The sequence below is a fragment of the Solea solea genome, chromosome 16 (assembly GCF_958295425.1).
Source record: "Solea solea chromosome 16, fSolSol10.1, whole genome shotgun sequence".
Taxonomy (NCBI): Eukaryota; Metazoa; Chordata; class Actinopteri; order Pleuronectiformes; family Soleidae; genus Solea; species Solea solea.
This window is the reverse complement of record NC_081149.1, coordinates 4,334,844-4,351,905: the sequence shown is the minus strand read 5'-3', so window position 1 is coordinate 4,351,905 and position 17,062 is coordinate 4,334,844. Positions and strand designations below refer to the sequence as shown.

Below are 17,062 nucleotides of genomic sequence, written 5' to 3'. Positions count from 1 at the left end.
ACAAAGGAGGGTTCCTTTTCATTTATATTCTTCATTTTCGGTGTGCATTGTGCCTTTCCTGTCTAATGTGTGCTGTGAAAAACGCCTGTAAAGTCCTCACACGCTGCGCGGTGGATTAAAAGAGTTCGCCCTGTGTTCTCATTCATTGTGATCGTTAATGGATTATATGTTGTTACACTCCGGTCCCGCAGGCGGCAGTAATGCCGTGCACGCCTCGATATGTCTGCCACCAAAATACTCATTTCACAGAAGAATTATTTTTCTTTTCGGAAGAAGATCCCGACAAAGCGGCCCGATTTCTTTTCAGATAGAAAAAAGCAGTCGAAGAATCAGAAAACCGACGATGTACGCCAGAACAAATACCGGCAGCTCACATGGAGACTTTCAAGATCGAAACGGAGTAAATTATGTGACATCGACAGAGTCCTTCGCTCACTGCTCTCAATTGTTCTGGAAAAAGGATCCCAACGACTCCGGAGTAAGAAAGCCAGCTACCACCGCTCTTAGCTAGCGAGCCTAGCGCCTACATAGCTGCAACAACACGGCTAACGGGAGCTACAGTTCACTAACGCGGGGTGGAGGGAACTATTATTTGCACCTGGTTGTCCACTGAGGTTATGTGTGGCTACAAGTTAGCATCCACAAATGCTAATTTGCTACATGCAAACACAGCCACCGTCATGCTGAGCTGCTCCTGGCCTAGTCTGGATAATAGCTGCTGCAGAGCTAAGTGGCTAGTAATGATTAGCTCCTGTAGTGCAAACGGGTGAGCGCGTTACACGCCGCGTAATTAGTGTAGTTAAAATATCGCTGCAATTCTATAGTTGCTGTGTTTTGAAAATAAGCCAACATTTAAGTGAGCGTGAATAATTTAGTAGCTAAACATTGGTCAGCTAATGCTACTACCATGCAACTGTGGCTCTGCCTTGTTTTGAACAGCCGTGTCCAAGGCAGAGGCAGCGCGTTGTCTTTAGATCTCAGTCGTGTGCAGCCAAACTAAACTGTGCACCGTGGAGGTGAATTCCACTGCTGTGTGCGAGCCAGGGGGGATTGATCAGCGCACTGGTGCACATATGCGGCCTGCGATATTGTTAGCGAACAGCGCAAAGTAAACACGAGCAGGCTGTCCCACAGGAAACGGTGGCGGAAGACGCCCCGCGGAGGATTTGAAAGAGCTCTTTGTGATGCCAGACTGTGCGGTTCATTCATGGTCGCGCTCATCTGCACAGTCCACACTGAAACCTACGCTCTCATTTCTACCGTTTAACACTTATTTGTTTGTTTGCTCTCGACTCAGGCTACATGCTAATGTTATTTTATGCACTGTGACACATGTGACACACATCAGCATTTAGTTCCCACGGTCAAGTTGACCCTTAGTACTTTGTTGTTGTTGTTGTTGTTGTTGTTGTTGTTGTTGTGTTCGTACAGTCGATGTCATCTATTCAGCCCTTATTCACCTGCTAGTTCTTTTACGTGGACTACTTTCTCACAGTATATCACACAAATGATCATTTAGATGAGTGGTTCCCAAACATTGTGTATGAGCACCCACTTTTTAAAGCCAGTTTGCAATATAAATCATGTCATTAAATAGCTTTTAGATTATTCAGTCTCTTTCTGTAATGTCATTTAGAATAGGTGAAACACATATTTCCAAGAAATATATGCTTGATAAATGAACCATAACATTCATACATGATGTTAAAACAAACACAGAAATCATAATTATACATTTAAAATTTATTTTGGTGGCTCAGAACATTTCTTGTGACCTTTCTTTTACGTCCCTACCCCGTTGTTAGGATTGACGTGGATTAACTAGCAGAGATATAGCGATGCACAAATGCTGTGACAATAAGTTCAGAGTTTTAATTGCAATATCATGACAGTGTTATAGCTGTGCAGAATCCGTGGGGAGTGAGATGCACTCTGACTGTTTAAATCTCTGTATAAATTAAGCGTTTGTCTTTTTGTAGAGAGCTGGTTAAAGTACGATTTAAAGTACGTCTGTGAGAGAATCTTATACTACTGCTGCATGATATTAGGAAAGCATGACGTCCATTGACATTGTTTACTGATGTGGTTATGACAATAATAGAAAAATACTGATGTATGCAGTGTTAATAGCTTTCTGTTTCAGGTTTGCTGCTAACTTATACCCTGACAGTGAGTTTTATTGACAATAATAACATCTCTTACTACCTGGATTGTTGAAATGGATTAACCAAATCTTAAAAGATCAGTTTTACATAGATGTATACCTCATTTTAATCCAATTTTAAGCACATTGTTTAGGCTTTTTTAATTGTATATCTGTGCGTATGGATGGTCATTCTACTGCACAGCATATTTGGTCGAGCAACATCACATCAGGGATGGAATGGTAGTGGTATTGGTGCATTATGGTAAAAAAAAAACATTGTGACAGCCTTACATAGCACTTCAAAAATCAAAATTAAAGTAAGTAGGTACCAGCAGTCAAATCAAAGACATGTTGATATTGGTTTTGGTTTTAAAGTATCTTTCTTTCTCACAGCCGAGTTCGACCATCAACTGGTGCGATCAGCTCCCTTCGTCATCAGCAGCCCTCACCAGCTCCAGTCTCTCCTCCACGTCACTGTCCACCTCCAGTCTCTCCATGGAGTCCCGAGCGCCGGTATCTGCATCAACAACAGCGGTAGACGACATGGAGGACTCGGACGAGAGGCCGTACGTCTGTGACCTGTGCACGTGTGCCTACAAGCACGCCAGCTCCCTGCTCAACCACAAGCTCACACACAGGACGGGGGACTTCAAGTATGTACCTGGGACTCTCTTAAGCATCTTTTCACACTAAAATGATTGGGTATACCTGGGAATTTGAACCTGCCGAAAAAGGATGATCATTGTCCCACGGCCCGTCGTTGTTTTGTCCTGTAGCGTTTCTACTAAACTACTACTAAGCTTCTTTGTATCTTTATTTTTGGTCCTTTTTTTTCAAACATAACAGCGAGTGAACTGTTTTAGGCACTAAGAAAATGAAGTAAGACGAAATAAAAATATAGAACGCTCTTCCAAGATGTTTGACGGAGAATTAGGGCCACATTGGGAGAAGAACTATTCACAGACTTGGAGAATAATGTCTTAGTTTATGAGAATAAAGGTAAATGTACAAGATTAGTCTTAAAGTCTTAGAATTTATAATATTTTAACCTGTTTTAGAAGAGGAGAGTTGTTAAAATGAGGGCTGTGGAGCATTTCGTGGAATTGTACTTTAGAATATGTTTCACAAACAAGGAGACACTTAATCTTTTGGGACATCAGCACTACATTGTCATAAGTATCAGGACTTTAAAGAGTATGTGCAACAAAATGCATCGTTTCCGCAGAAAGAACCACGCGGACTTCAAGGAAATCACTGCTTTTGTGGAGGGGGAAACAGCTGGAACTGGACGACTGCAGGGTTATTAGTGGATGCATTGGTGGGCCACTCATAGGGGTTTTGTGGTTTCTCTAGTTTATCATATGAATCCACATGCCATAAGGTGTTGGGGCCTCCGCAGGTGTACTGTCGGCATCGGAGACGCCATGGTCGCCGGAAAATTAATTATCAGTCTGATTGTTTCTTGAGAAACCACAAAAGCCCTCTGAATGGCCCGCTGATGCATCCACCGACATCCCTGCAGTCGACCACTTCCAACGATTTCCCCCTCCACAAAAGCAGCGATTTCCTCCATGTCCGCCTGATTCTTTCTGCGGAAAAGATGCATTCAAATCCAGTTCAAAAAAGAAGATACAATCATGAAATGCTCTGCGGCCCTCATTTTAGCAACTCTCCTCTGGTAAAACAACAGGTTAGAATATTACGACTTTATTCTCGAAGTCTGTGAAAACATTTTTTTCTCAATGTCCTAATACTCTCGTATTTACTGTCGTAAATAGGGCTGAGTATCAATCAAAAATCTTCAATACCAATACCTTCACTTCAATATCGGTTCCTAAACGACGCTTTTTTCAATAGTATCGTTAAATAAGTGAAAGACTGGGAAAATGCAAATTTGTTTGGAGATCCCCCCAAAAAAATCCCCTGTGACCCATCGGTGGGTCTGGACCCAGTGTTTGGGAACCACTGATGTAATCAAAGATGCCAGAGTGTTGAAAATGACTCAGGACTAGTCCCAGCTCGCTCATCACAGGTCCCTGTAGACGGAGAGCATCGGTTAAATGCCTGAATTGACTCAACGCCATTTCCACCTTTAACCTCTGCATCGTTTTCCTCTTTGAACTTTCAGATGTGACTTTTGCAGCAAACCTTACACCAACTACATGTCTCTTCGCAACCACATGCGAATCCACGGTCAGAAGCGCTACATGTGCGACTTGTGTGGGAAGGCCTTCCGCCTGGCCCGGTACCTGCGGAACCACCAGAGGATCCACGACGACGGGCCCAACCGCTTCGACTGCCCTTCGTGCTGCAAGAGCTACAGGACCATGCTGGAGTTGGCCCAGCACCGCTGCCAAGCTGCTGGCAGTAGCCAGGTGGGTCTGTGTGACGGCATGCACTGACAGGAGAGCATGATGGTTGAATGATGAGTTTGCAGCGCTGCCTGTTGTCTAACTCTGTGAGTCTTTTAAAAGCAAAACACACGAGAGCCTGCATACTTTATATCTGAATGAAGTATACTGTGATTGTTTTTGTTTAAGCTTGTGTCAGCTACTTTAAAACTTACCTGCTTGTGCAGGAAACCCAGCCCAGCTTTCATCAGACTAACACAATAATACAATATTTCTTTTCTATCGTGAAAGTGGAATGATTGATGACATGTTCAGGTTAGAAGGAGTTGTGTGTGAGCCTGCAGGAGGCACTGCACTTGGGCCATGTGGTGACTTTCTGAGGAGAGGCAGCAGCCTTTCAGTGTTTAATGTTAAGGTTTGTATTAGACGGCTCACCTGGACTGCGTTTATGCATCGAAGTTACCAGGCACATTAATAAGTCTAATTTGAAACGTATCAAATGGCAAAACTACCATAATATAACTGTTTTTAATGAAGGAGATTATGACTGTGCCATGTGTGTGGAAGATTGAGTCTGGTCAGGCTGTGATGATGACCTGTCCTGCATGTGTGGCTGGGCCACTCTATCGTTTGTCTGCTGCAAAGCTGCCGCTCCATTTTACATCTGCGCTGCCTTTTGAAAATTGCCGTAAATAATATATTTTTAAATGTAACTTTAATTTGAAAAAGATGTTGTGCTGTACCAAACATCCAAAAACCATGTTCAAAGAAATCTTAAAGAGGTAGCACATCCTCAATTGGCTCACATCACAAACAAACCCTCGATCACGGCGTTATTTTTAAACATGTCTGTCTCTGTCTGCCAGACTCTTGAGGATTGAGCCATGCTCTGTTGCAGCAGTAAAGGCTGTCACTGTCTGAACTGAGAACAATGCCCTGTTTGAAACGCATACAATTTTAAAGCTTCTGTCCACATCCTACACTCAGTGAGGCAAACTCGTACAGCTTAGAGCCACCGTATCTGAGTTAATCTCACCTTTCTGTCAGTCCTATGACGGCTCTCAACATCCCAGCTTCTCTGTTTAAAGAAAGGATCCACACTGTTGGGTTTAACTGAAAAGTCGAGCTGGTGTTTGAAAGCTCAGGCGATGGGCGGGTTCAAAAACGGTCCCACCACACAGTCCATGGCAGCGTCTTGTGTGATTGGATCGTGCTCCAGCACATGCTCCACCGGTGTCCACATCCAGATCCCATCAGTATGCGGCCGCAGTGGTTCCCCACCCTTATGTCACCTCCCCCTCTTCTTCTGTAGAGATTTTCACCACAATGGCGTCACATCTTGTGCGCTGCAAGTGAAGTCACACGCTATTGCATGGCTTATAAGCGGAGGGCCGCTGGTTCAAATCGCAGGACAGGTCAAGGGCTGGGGTGCCCATGAGCAAGGCACCTACTTCCCTATTGCATCCCAGGCGCAGACACTGCTCCTGTGCCCAGCTTGTGTGTGTGTGTTCACTGACTAGTGTAAAAAGGATGGGTCAAATTCATTCTCACTAATTGGTGCAGGTGTACACGTGTTAATAAGTTGACGTGTGACGTAAAGACAAACACACATTACTGCTGTTCCAAATGTACCCTTTGTGTCATGTAAACATGATCATTCTCTGTTTGTGTAGCAAACCTTTAGCACGACAAACCATCAGTTTGTCAACTGTAGGACATTTTTGCTCTTAATTTGATTTAATTCTACAGTGGACTCTGTTTTTTATTTTTGTGGTAACATTGCTGCACAGATGGTTGGCTTTAAGAGAAAAACTGGAGTGTGGGTGCGTATGCATGCATGTCCATGTATATGTGGTATGGTCTGCTTTGAAATGTGCATGTAAACATGTTGTAGCCCATTTCTCTGGACTCTCTGTCCTCTCTTCAGCTACAGTTACAATCAGCCTTCTGGGCAGAGCTTGATTTGCAGCTGTGCTGTGATGACAGTGGGCCTGTGGAGCTAGGGTTAGACCAGGCTTAGGCTAAGTTTAGGTCAAAGGTCAGGGCTAAAATATGCCACAGATCTGACACATATACACAAGTATAGTAATCCAATGACGTGTGTGTGTCTGTGTGTGTGTGCGTGCTTTTGTCTGTGTGTGTGTGCACTTGGGGTTGGTTCATAAGAACCGGTTCAACTGCCCGTCCTGCTTTAAGAGCTACCGAACCATGCTGGACCTGGCCCAGCACCGCTGCAGCGCCGCGGCCAAACACCAGGTTGGTTTGAGCATGAGCGTGCGTGCGTGCGTGCGTGTCTGTGTGTGTGTTCGTGTGTGTGTGTCATGTGTGTTGTGTTTGTGTGTCTGTGTGTGTGTGTGTGTGTGAGGCAGGTGAGGTTTAGCTGCAGGAAGGACCTGCAAGCGATTTCAGATGTGACGTCACAATTTAAGTACCATGCACAGAAATCTTAGTTGTTCAATAATTATTGCAACAAGGAAAACAAATTTGACCCACAACTGAAAGACTCATATTTCCAATCTAGCTTATTATTTATAGCATGTGTCTGGACTGGGAAGATCCATTCATCGCCTAAATCATTTCATTTACAATCATTGGTGGCTTTAATCTATATTAGGATTCAGTATTATGAGTTTTCCATTAGCTCGTCACGGCACGATTAGATCTGCATTACAAATAAAGTACCTACTTAACGTGGGCGGAGTCATCACTGCACGACTGCGTGAAACTGTGGTGACTTCGTTTTATACGTGACACACACACACACACACACACACACACAGTGTGATTAGTGACTTTACACCAGACTCCTGTAGTTGTTGGAGATTAACCCACGTTTTTAGGATTGTTTGATTTGTGTCCACACGTCTCCAGAGCACAGACTCCTACTCCACAGACTACAGCGGCACCAGACTCCTGACCAATCATCGCATAGTTACCTACTCGGCACACTTTTGGAACCTTGCCTGAGCAGGTACTAAAAATAGTCCCTGGTACCAGGTTACTATGCAAGTGGAAACGCTATTTAAACCGTGGCGTGGCGAGTAGAGCCGGTGGAAATACGCCATTACAGTTGAAAGTTGAGGTTTCTGTTTGGAAAGTAAACTGTTGTCAGTTATTCTTTCCACTGACTGTGACAAACCAGTGTTGCTGATGCTAACTGGCTCCATTGTTGCTCTACTCCCAGTATATATTGTGAGTCTCTTGTCATTACATGCTCTTCAGGGGTCCACAACACATGTTTGGGTTCACCTGCCCCTGACCAGTGAGCACAGCTTTAGAGCAGGCGTCCACACATGACTCGACACCTCCTTTGTATTAGAACAGATTATCTTAGAAGTGAAAATGAAGGTGCACATTAAAGCACAGGGTAGGCTACATTCCTTTTGTTGTGTTCATCTTCCCAGTTCACCCGAAATTTACAGTGATCTGACAGTGATCTGCCGTCTGGTTAAAACAAAGTGGTTTCCGTCTTTTTTAAGACTCCTAAAAAATCAATCTAAATGTGTCGTACTTTAATCGTCTGCATAAAATGAAGTTGCTGATGGCACAAACAACACATGGACATTTTGTTGTCAGTGTTCTGTAGAGTTGTCTCATTGTCGTATTTGTTCCAAATCCACACGGAAACGGAAGAAATGTAAACAGTCTTGTTCTTGAAAAGTTCCCTGTTTATTTTGCAGTTCACTTTCACGGTTAGTCTTCAAAACTCATCTTTTTCTTCACTCTCTTGTCTGAAGGACAAGTCGTGAGGATAAGACGCGTTCTAGCGATATCTGACGTCTTTTCAGGCCGACTTTAGTTACTTTTCCGTGACTGTAGTTGGCGGCATTGCCAAAAAATCTCCAAACACATGAGAACATCGTCAACATCAGGCGGGATGTTGACAATAGGCTGAACGATTTTGAATAAATATCTAATTGCGGTTATTTTGACAGGAAACGCGATCGCGATTTTAGAGGGAATGGTCATTTTTACATCGTTATTTTCATTTTCATTCAAAAAACACATTTTAAAGGATTAATGTGTGATATTTGTGCAGCTCTGTGAGAAACAAAGATGTTCTCTTCAGTCTGTTGAATAAGATGTGAAATAGTAATTCATCTAAAATGATATTTTGGCTTGAAAATTGCTGTAATTCGATGAATTGTTCAGCCCGAGTTGACAATTGACATCATGGTTTTATCGTATTCTTTGTCTACAGGAAAGCAAAGGTGGCGTTTTGAAATCTTCCCTCAGTGGGACCCGTTTTCTAAAAATCCAGTTGCAGGTCTCCCAAAACACAGAGAAGAGAAACCTGCGTGTTCACCTCCATCTCTTATCTATCCCACTGTCTCACCAGTGCTTTTAGTCCATAAACCTTTATCCTGTCTGACATGAATGATGGTCCAAACTAAAAGGCTAAGACCCAAGTTGTAAATTGTACAATAATAATAAAAAAGAATTTCCTTGTCTAAAGCTTTGAGGTCGAGCTGTAGCTCTAAATCTTGAGGAGAAAAGATCGGTTCAGTTTATCACTGGTAAACTGACCTCAAGCAAAATGACTAAACCTCGCTGGGTTAGGGACAAATTGACAGGGCCAGCATCTGTTGTCATAGTTACCATAGTTACAGAATGTAGACTCAGGTCATTTGGTAAATATTTGTGTTTGTGTGTGTGTGTGTGTGTGTTGGATTTGATCACCCCATCCAGTCATATTAATAGGTTTAAAGACAGTTAGGTTAGTGAGGTGATGAGTCTCAGTCAGACACACGAACGCCACACACTTACACTGAAGAGAGAGTAAAACGACAGGTCATCACGTTCATCTGTCACGTCTCCTCTGCACTGTGTCTGATCTGCATTTGTGAAAATGTTTGTGTCGCGACGACGCGACCAACACTGAACTCACCCCCCTTCGCCCTCTTCTTCTGTCTCTGTTCGCCCTCCTCTTCCCTCCAGTCTGGCAGCCGTCGTTCCAATTACGCCAACAACGCCCGCCGGCAGCAGCAGCGACACAACAACGCAAACTCCATGATGCAGCAGCAGCAGCAGCAGCAGCAGCAGCACAGTGGACACGGCCAGCAAGACACACTTCCCTCCCACTGCGTGTCACCGATGTCTCAGGGAGGTCAAGGTGGCAGCCAGCCTGACCCCCACCAGGTAGATGTGATGGGTGGGGTCACAGGGGCAGGGACGGGGCGATATGGATGTTTCATGTCATTTTCATCTTGAGCAAAAATCTGACAAATACATTTTATTTTTTATTTCCCTTTTACATATTTCAATGGGAATAACAGCGACGTTGGACATAATAATTATAAATTAAACACAGTTACAGTGAATTTTGTTGCCGTCAAATGGTTAAACGGCAGTTTCTCTTCTGAGACGGTGGAAAATGAAGCGGCTGTTAGCCGACTTAAGTCTGCCTGAAAGTGTGACATAAGTTAATAGAACATGGCTGTAACTAATGACTATTCTGATAGTCGACTAGTCATCGGTTGTTGAAACGATTAATCAATCACACAATTTACTCAGTGGCTTGTTTTGGGCATGTGCCAAAAATAACTAAGTCAATAAAAACACATTATTCAAATATATTAAACAATGCTGCTGTTTAGGATACAAAAGATAAATAAAAGCTCTTCAATATCATTTTTTATTTCAAATTTAAATCCAAGGGGAGAAAAAAAACTACTGTCTGTTTTTCAGTGAGCCAAGTGTTCATGATCGAGAATTTAAAAAATTTATAAAATTTTTTAATTTTTATACTTAATATTTTGATTTGCTGCGTGAAATGTTCCCATATCTTTGATATTTTCATGTGTGAGGCGTTTGATCACTCTGATGTTTACCTGCTGTTTATACTCCACGTGTGAGATAGGTAGAAAGTAAGAGGTCTCACTCTGACCAAAACATACAAAACTAGGATGCTGTTCAGGTCCACAGTGAAAACTGTAGCCGTAACTGACAATTAAATTCATTTCATTACTGATTTTTGACAATGTTGACTAACCTAGAGTTCAGTAAATTGAACTGCAGTTTTTCCACATCCAATTTAAACGTCCCTTGTTTTAGAATGAGGGACATCTAGTGGTGAGACTACAGATTGTAACAAACAGTGGCCTTTTGTGTACCAAAAAGGATGATTTTGTACTTTGTTTGTGTCTTAAAGTTCTCCTTCTGTCTGTCTGGCTGTAAAACAACGCCCTGCTTAAAGTACATATGAAACGCTATAAAACTCAAATGATTCTTACTTAAAAATGATTATACATATATTATTCAGTGTCTGTCCAAAAAAAAACCCAACTAAATGGACCCTTAACTGTTTTTGGAGGGTCCGTGATTTAGCTGAGACTTTAGCCATGTTGACAGGAGTGTGAGTGACTACAGTAACACACACTCTCCCTTGTGGCAGGCTAAATAAATCAATTAGACTGTATGTGGACATTATTGTCCTGTGATGTTGGAAAGTGACTGCTATCTTTATGTTTCTGGTTTGATGATTTTTTTTTAATCATTACAACAAGTTTCCTGAGTTTACAGCTTGTTAAATGTGAATATTTCTGGGTTCTTTGCTCCATAAAACAAAGGAATAATTTTGCCGTGTGGACTTGAGCTTTGGCATTTTATGATGTTTGCGGTCCCTCTAAGAAGGTTTGTGCCGTGTGTGTTTCAGCAGGGACGTCCCAGCTCAGTGTCCTCCCAGAGCAGCCAGCAAAGCATGAGGAACTCCTCCAACAAACACGTGTCCTCCTCCAGCGCAGCCCCGTCCTCCTCCTACTCTCTGCTCCAGCCCCTGGTGCCTGAGGTAAAGGAGATGAGCTCGGGATACACTAGGCTGAGCGTCAACTCCATGGTAGGAGAGAAAACAGCCACACACCCGCCATCCACTATCTGCTGGCTAGCTCCCTTCTCCCTGTCTGCCTACTAACATCAGGACAGAGTCTAGTGCTGTAATACTGAGTGTGTCCACCAGGACTTGCCCTGTAGAGACACACACACAACTGTGCGGTTTTCTGCTTAGAAGCCTGGTCGACACAGTTTCTCATCTCCTCCTGAAATCTTTCAGAGTTTGGTCTGTTGTTTTGATTTCAAATAGAATTGTAGATCTGATTGAAAGACGTCTCATCTGTAGGAAAAGGACAGTTTTGCATCATTCAGTGCATTTTCATCAACGTGAAAAAACAACAGGTTCATAAACAATAGTCGACTTGTAACAATAAATATAAAACAAATCTTTTTTGTACACTATCAGCAAGTTTATGTGACATTCATGTTTTAAATCACCAACAAAAACAAGGAACCACTTTTCCTCACATACAATTTCAGCTCTACGGAGCCCTGGAGGTGACGCTTTAATTGCCATTATTTACCTTTCAATTACCTTTCAATTGATATACTTGGTCTGCTCATTGCGCCCTCTGCTGGTATAAATCTTAATTTCACAGCAAATAAAATGACATTAAATAGCATCATCACTAAAAGAGGCTAATATGACAGTGAAAGTAGTTCAGTCTGAGACTAAAGTCTCGGGTTGAATCAGGGTGGAAAAGTCACGCTTTTAAAATTCCAGAAACGTTTCACGGGAGTTAATGAAAATGAACTGGAATTTTGGATCATTTACAATATAAACATTTAGTTTAGTCATAAGCAGAATCAACATGAATCAAGAGATAAAATAAAATCCAACCAGCAACAGACCAAACTGTGATTTGATTTGACTACTTTCTTACCTCGGGCTTTGATCTGTTGCACTGTGGCGGTAGGAACCTCTCTAACACCACTAACTGTCACTGTAGTCGTGGCTTTCACTCTTTCATACTAATCATTCTCTCACTGTTGTGTTTGGAGCCTGCTTTTTTCCCATATTTCACCAACGCAGCATATTTCACTGAAGCGATGTTCAGTGATGTCACCGGGGGAAATGGAACATGGGATTTTGAGTTTCTTGGGGTCAATCGCAGGTTTCAGTTCAGCTATTCATTCATTCATTCATTCATTCAACACTGTTAGTAAGTGAACACCAGCATGCTGTGGCTTTAAGGCCCAGTTTGCTGCCCTCTGCTGGACGTTTCCTGAACACATACCAGGGCTGCATGTTTGCAGTAACGAGAGAAACACGCGTCACAAACAAGTGATAATGTTTCAGTGATGCTGTAACAGCATTAATGATAAGCTCTTTAACCAAAATGATATTTTTAATGCTTAAATTTAGTTATTATTGTTATGCATGAATTTTCAAATTGACTGATTTACACAAAAAAGCACATTATTATTTCTTGATTAATATCAAATTATAGTCAATTATTTTCTTTCCTGAACAGAAAAATTAGTTTTAGTGGTTGAATATTATGCTCATATTATATGATCTATGAAAAGTTATTATATTTGGGTATAAAATGAATTTGGTTTGTTGGTCGTGTGCAGATAATGAATTAAATTCCTCAGTATTTTAATTAAATCTACTTTATTTGTGTCTGTTTTTGTTATTTATAATTCATCTTAAATCCATTTTCTCTTTGTTCACTGTGAATCAATGCATATCAAAACAAGAGCGCGAACATGACTGTCTTGTCTTATCTTATCTTATCTTATCTTATCTTATCTTATCTTTTCTTATCTTGTCTTGTCTTGTGTTCTGACTTGAGTGCACGTCTCTTTATAGCTGGTGCTCAGTGAAGCAGTTATTTCTTATTCAAGCGTGATTTTCCTGTCCTGGTATCTGATAGAACATCAGCTCAATACAGATATTGAATAACTTTAAATCATAATCATAATCATTTTGTCTTTCTCAACTTATTTTGCCTCATTCACCACCTTCACGGTACATTTTCATTGGGTGTTTTTTAATCTCTAAAGGAACTCCACTGACTCTCTCCGTCTCTTTTTTTCCTCCCTTCTTTCCTCCGACAGCCAAAACACCAGGAAGCGTTCTCCCTGGCCCCCCAGCGGCCCCTCACCACCATCAACCCCATCGGCCACATCCTTCATCCGAACGGAGCGCCCACGCTCAAGCCTTCCCCCGTGCCACGCAGCATCCAGACCATGCCATGGGAGCAGCGCTCGCTCTACAATCAATGAGACTTTGACGTGACGTCTGTCGCAGTCGCCTCCGCCCCGACGCACCCTCGTCCTCGTCCTCGTCCTCGTCCCACACCTCTGGGATCCAGCATCAAAGATGGAGGACTCCAGTGACCACCTCCACCGCCTCAGCCCCCACCCCCCCCCCCCTTCCTTTTGGAACGCCGAGTTTGGGATCAGGGGAAAGGGCACTACTGACAACTAGTTGAGAGTAACTGAGTAGTTAGGTTAAAAATGTGTTGCCTTGACCCTCATGTATGATCTATGCCATGTACTGAATATAAGTTAAAATGTCCTCCCCTCTCTAGTTATGAGAATATCTATCCCTCCCGTTATGAATAGTGTCTCTCCTCACCTCCTTTCTCCATATGTTAAACAAAACAAGAGGCTATTTTTATCAACAGTGAGTCCCAGACTCCAAACCCTGAAGTTAAAGTAACTCTCTGCTCATTCTAATATGTTTTTGAACATATACCCCAAGTTTTTTTTAACTAAACAAAGATTCTGGAGATTCTTTTTTTACCGTACCCCTTTGTGATGCTCCAGAACGAACCGTGTGTATATTGTGCGTTGGGAGGTGTCATGACTGTTTGTGTTCCGTTCTGTTTGACCACACCTCTCACCTCCTGAGCACCAGGCAACAGCGAGGACCACGAGGAGAGACGCCACCGATGTCCGGCAAAGAGAAAAAAATGAAATGAAAAAGTCCAGGAACGTGCCAGTCGGGCCTTTTTTTTAATTTTTTATTTTCCCGTGTCGTTAAGTGAAGTGACTCTGCTATTGGGAAAAGGACCTCCTCCCTCCTCTCTCCTCCCTCCTCCCTCCTCCCTCCTCCCTCCTCCCTGCGCTCTGCCACAGCCAAGGACACGGACTCATCGGCGCAGTTTCCTTCTCTCAACACAACAAGAACGCTCACTTGTTCCTAAACGTGCGTGTGAGTGGTGGCACGTTGTTACTGTAGTTTTTGCTGGTCTGTTGGCTGGGAATCAAATCTAGAAGATAACACTTCACACGTCTCCATTCTTCTTCTTGTTGTTGTTTTTTTTGTTTTCTTCTCGTTCCACACTCACCGTTAACACGTTCATTTGTTCCTTTCACTCTAAAAGCACTTGAAGACGAGTGCTATCTAATTGTTACTGTCTCTGTCTAGAGCTGAGTCGACTGTAAAGATGTAACACTGCCTTACATCAACGCCCCCCATCCCATCCCCCCCATCACAACTCAACATGAACTCCGGTGACTGAGCAGGGGAAACTGGTGCCTGGTTCGTGCCCATGAACACTGCTGTGTGTGGACGGTACAGTGGCCAAAGCTCTGGACCCACACTCCCAGCGTCAACACTTCCTCCCTCCCTCCCTCCCTCTCTCCCTCCTCCAGTGTCGTTCTCTTATAGAAAACCGTCACACCTGCTAGAGCTGTCACTTTCTCTTATTCACAAACTCAGCCACATTAACACGCACACACAGACGACTGTGACATTATTTATTATTATTATCCTTAATATTAGTCACGCACGGTCGATCTCTTGTTGCGTTTCCCATCTGTGTTGAGTCTACACAGATTTGTTCAGTATTTTTCCGTCTCTGGTGTCGAATGGGAAACATTTCCACACTCCACTCTTGGTAAATGACGTCAGGATGACGGTCAAGCTTTGTGTCCTTCACTTTCACTGCGCGGCCGCGTCTCAGTCTTACTTTTCTGATCGTCCAAACTCGCAGTGCCCTCTGCTGGGCAACGTGGCAATTACTTTAAGACAGTCCTCTGCACTTCTAGGCTGTAAGTTTTGAATTCCAAGTGTTAAAGGTTCGAATTAGACTTTTTCTCGCCCCCCCCCCCCCCCCCTCCTCGCCTTGTGTTCAAAAGCATTTTTGAGTTTGTTGTTAAAGTGACAGCCCTAACTCCTGCAGCTCAGCGTTCTCTGGACAGATTTGAGTTCAAACACCTACCTTCAGGGTGTTTCATTAAGCAGCGTGTCCTAGTTGGCCGGATAAAATCCAAATCCACGCTTCACAAGTGTTTTATCTGTTAACGGGTCCTTTTGATGAATAACAGTTGAACCATGGATGGGATAGGTAGTCACGTTAGGTTATCTTGCTAACACGGTGCTCATTGAAATACCCACAATTCTACTGACATTGTATTTTCTCTTTTTAAAAGTTGTCTCTATTTTTATTCATGACATGTTTTCATTGTTGCTTTTTTTTTTCCCGTCTCCTTGTAAAGTGTCTTTTGAGTATTTAGAAAAGTGCTATACAAATAAAATGTTTTATCATTATCGCCGTCGGTGCTGCTTGTCCTCGGCTCACGGTAGCATTAGCGCTGCAGCTAATGATCAACGTTTTGACTTTTTTAAAACATGAGTGAGGGAAGAAGAGAACAAACAAACTTCTGATTCTTTCCCCCTTAGGGAGGACATTTTTCCAGAAATAAAAAGTACAATAACGACACAAATGGAGCAAGACAGAGGAGGGATGATGACTTAAAATAGGAGGCATCTATCTTCTAAAGCACGATTCTTTATTAGGTACACAGGACACCTTCTGTTGTCTCTGCTGCTTCTAGGTTTCAAACCAGTCTAATTGTTCTCTGACCTCTGACAACAGTGAGGCATTTTCTCACAGGATGTTTTCCTCTTCTTTTTCTCTGATATTACAGAGATGATTGTGTATGTACAGGAAATGCCAGCGCTTCAGCCGCCTCTTGACCATGGCGACACACCTGAATGCATTGAGTCCCAGCAGAGTGATTGGCTGCCTGGTGAGTGTTAAATGAATGGTGAACTAAAAGGGAAAAAATTAACTCACGAGGGTCAAATCCAGCTGTTCTGCTCTGGGTCTCATGTCACTGGCTGTGTGGGAGGTTGTAGGACGAGGAGCTGATGTCAAACAAATGTCCAAATTCCTAAAATATTAATTTCCTATATTGTTTAATGGGGAAAAAAAGGGAAGAGAGGATTTGTGATTGTTGGACGATAATAATTCTCTACAGAATCACAGACATTTATGTATTGAATTTAGAGCCCAGTGTGTTTTTAAAAACAGAAAGAAATGATTTCAAACATCCAGGTAGTCATTTATTCTTCACTGGAACATTGAGGATCTCATTGGCATCATCAGTATCAGCAGTACATATATTAAAGGCCTGATTGTTGGCTGCTGTAACACTGCACATTTCCCCATGTGGGACGAATAAAGGAATATCTTATATACGCTTTAGCAGGTAAACATCGCTGTGAGTCATAATATAACCATCAACACACTTGTATCAAACTACTTGTTCAACAAAGGCACAAAGGAGCAACATTTTTACCATTTTGCTCACAGTTTAACGATATTACACTGTATACAAACACAGCTGGTTTAGCTACAGTCCTGCTCTCTGTCGTCCCCTCTTTCTCTATCAGTGGTACTGCAGCCTCTCAGCAGGAGTCTGCTCTTCTTCTCTTACTTCATTTCCTCATCTTTAGGAATTATTACACTTTAATTAAATATAGTGGCAGAGCTTC

The 17,062-nt window shown here is 42.6% G+C and overlaps 1 protein-coding gene across 6 annotated transcripts; it reads left to right on the top strand.

The window, feature by feature from the left end:
• Positions 1-220: 220 nt before the first annotated feature.
• On the top strand, positions 221-15,832 carry LOC131475494 (zinc finger protein 646-like). Of its 6 annotated transcripts, none has more exons than XM_058653665.1 (8): positions 221-478; positions 2,540-2,799; positions 4,275-4,521; positions 6,288-6,320; positions 6,664-6,753; positions 9,436-9,636; positions 11,156-11,332; positions 13,390-15,832. In XM_058653665.1, the coding sequence occupies exons 1-8, from the start codon at positions 344-346 to the stop codon at positions 13,555-13,557; spliced, it is 1,311 nt and encodes a 436-aa protein (XP_058509648.1). In that variant the 5' UTR covers positions 221-343; the 3' UTR covers positions 13,558-15,832. The 6 variants fall into 6 exon arrangements, with proteins under 6 accessions (XP_058509648.1, XP_058509650.1, XP_058509647.1 ...); XM_058653667.1 differs by having other exon boundaries at positions 222-478; positions 11,153-11,284; XM_058653664.1 differs by having other exon boundaries at positions 225-478; positions 11,153-11,332.
• The last annotated feature ends 1,230 nt before the right edge of the window (positions 15,833-17,062 follow it).

Excerpts from the sequence above, each read along its gene's own strand:
- LOC131475494 (XM_058653664.1), top strand. The coding sequence starts at position 344 with ATGTACGCCAGAACAAATACCGGCAGCTCACATGGAGACTTTCAAGAT. Across the intron at positions 4,522-6,287 it reads AAGCTGCTGGCAGTAGCCAG|ATGGTTGGCTTTAAGAGAAA; the intron begins GTGGGTCTGTGT and ends ATTGCTGCACAG. Across the intron at positions 6,321-6,663 it reads AGAGAAAAACTGGAGTGTGG|AACCGGTTCAACTGCCCGTC; the intron begins GTGCGTATGCAT and ends TTGGTTCATAAG.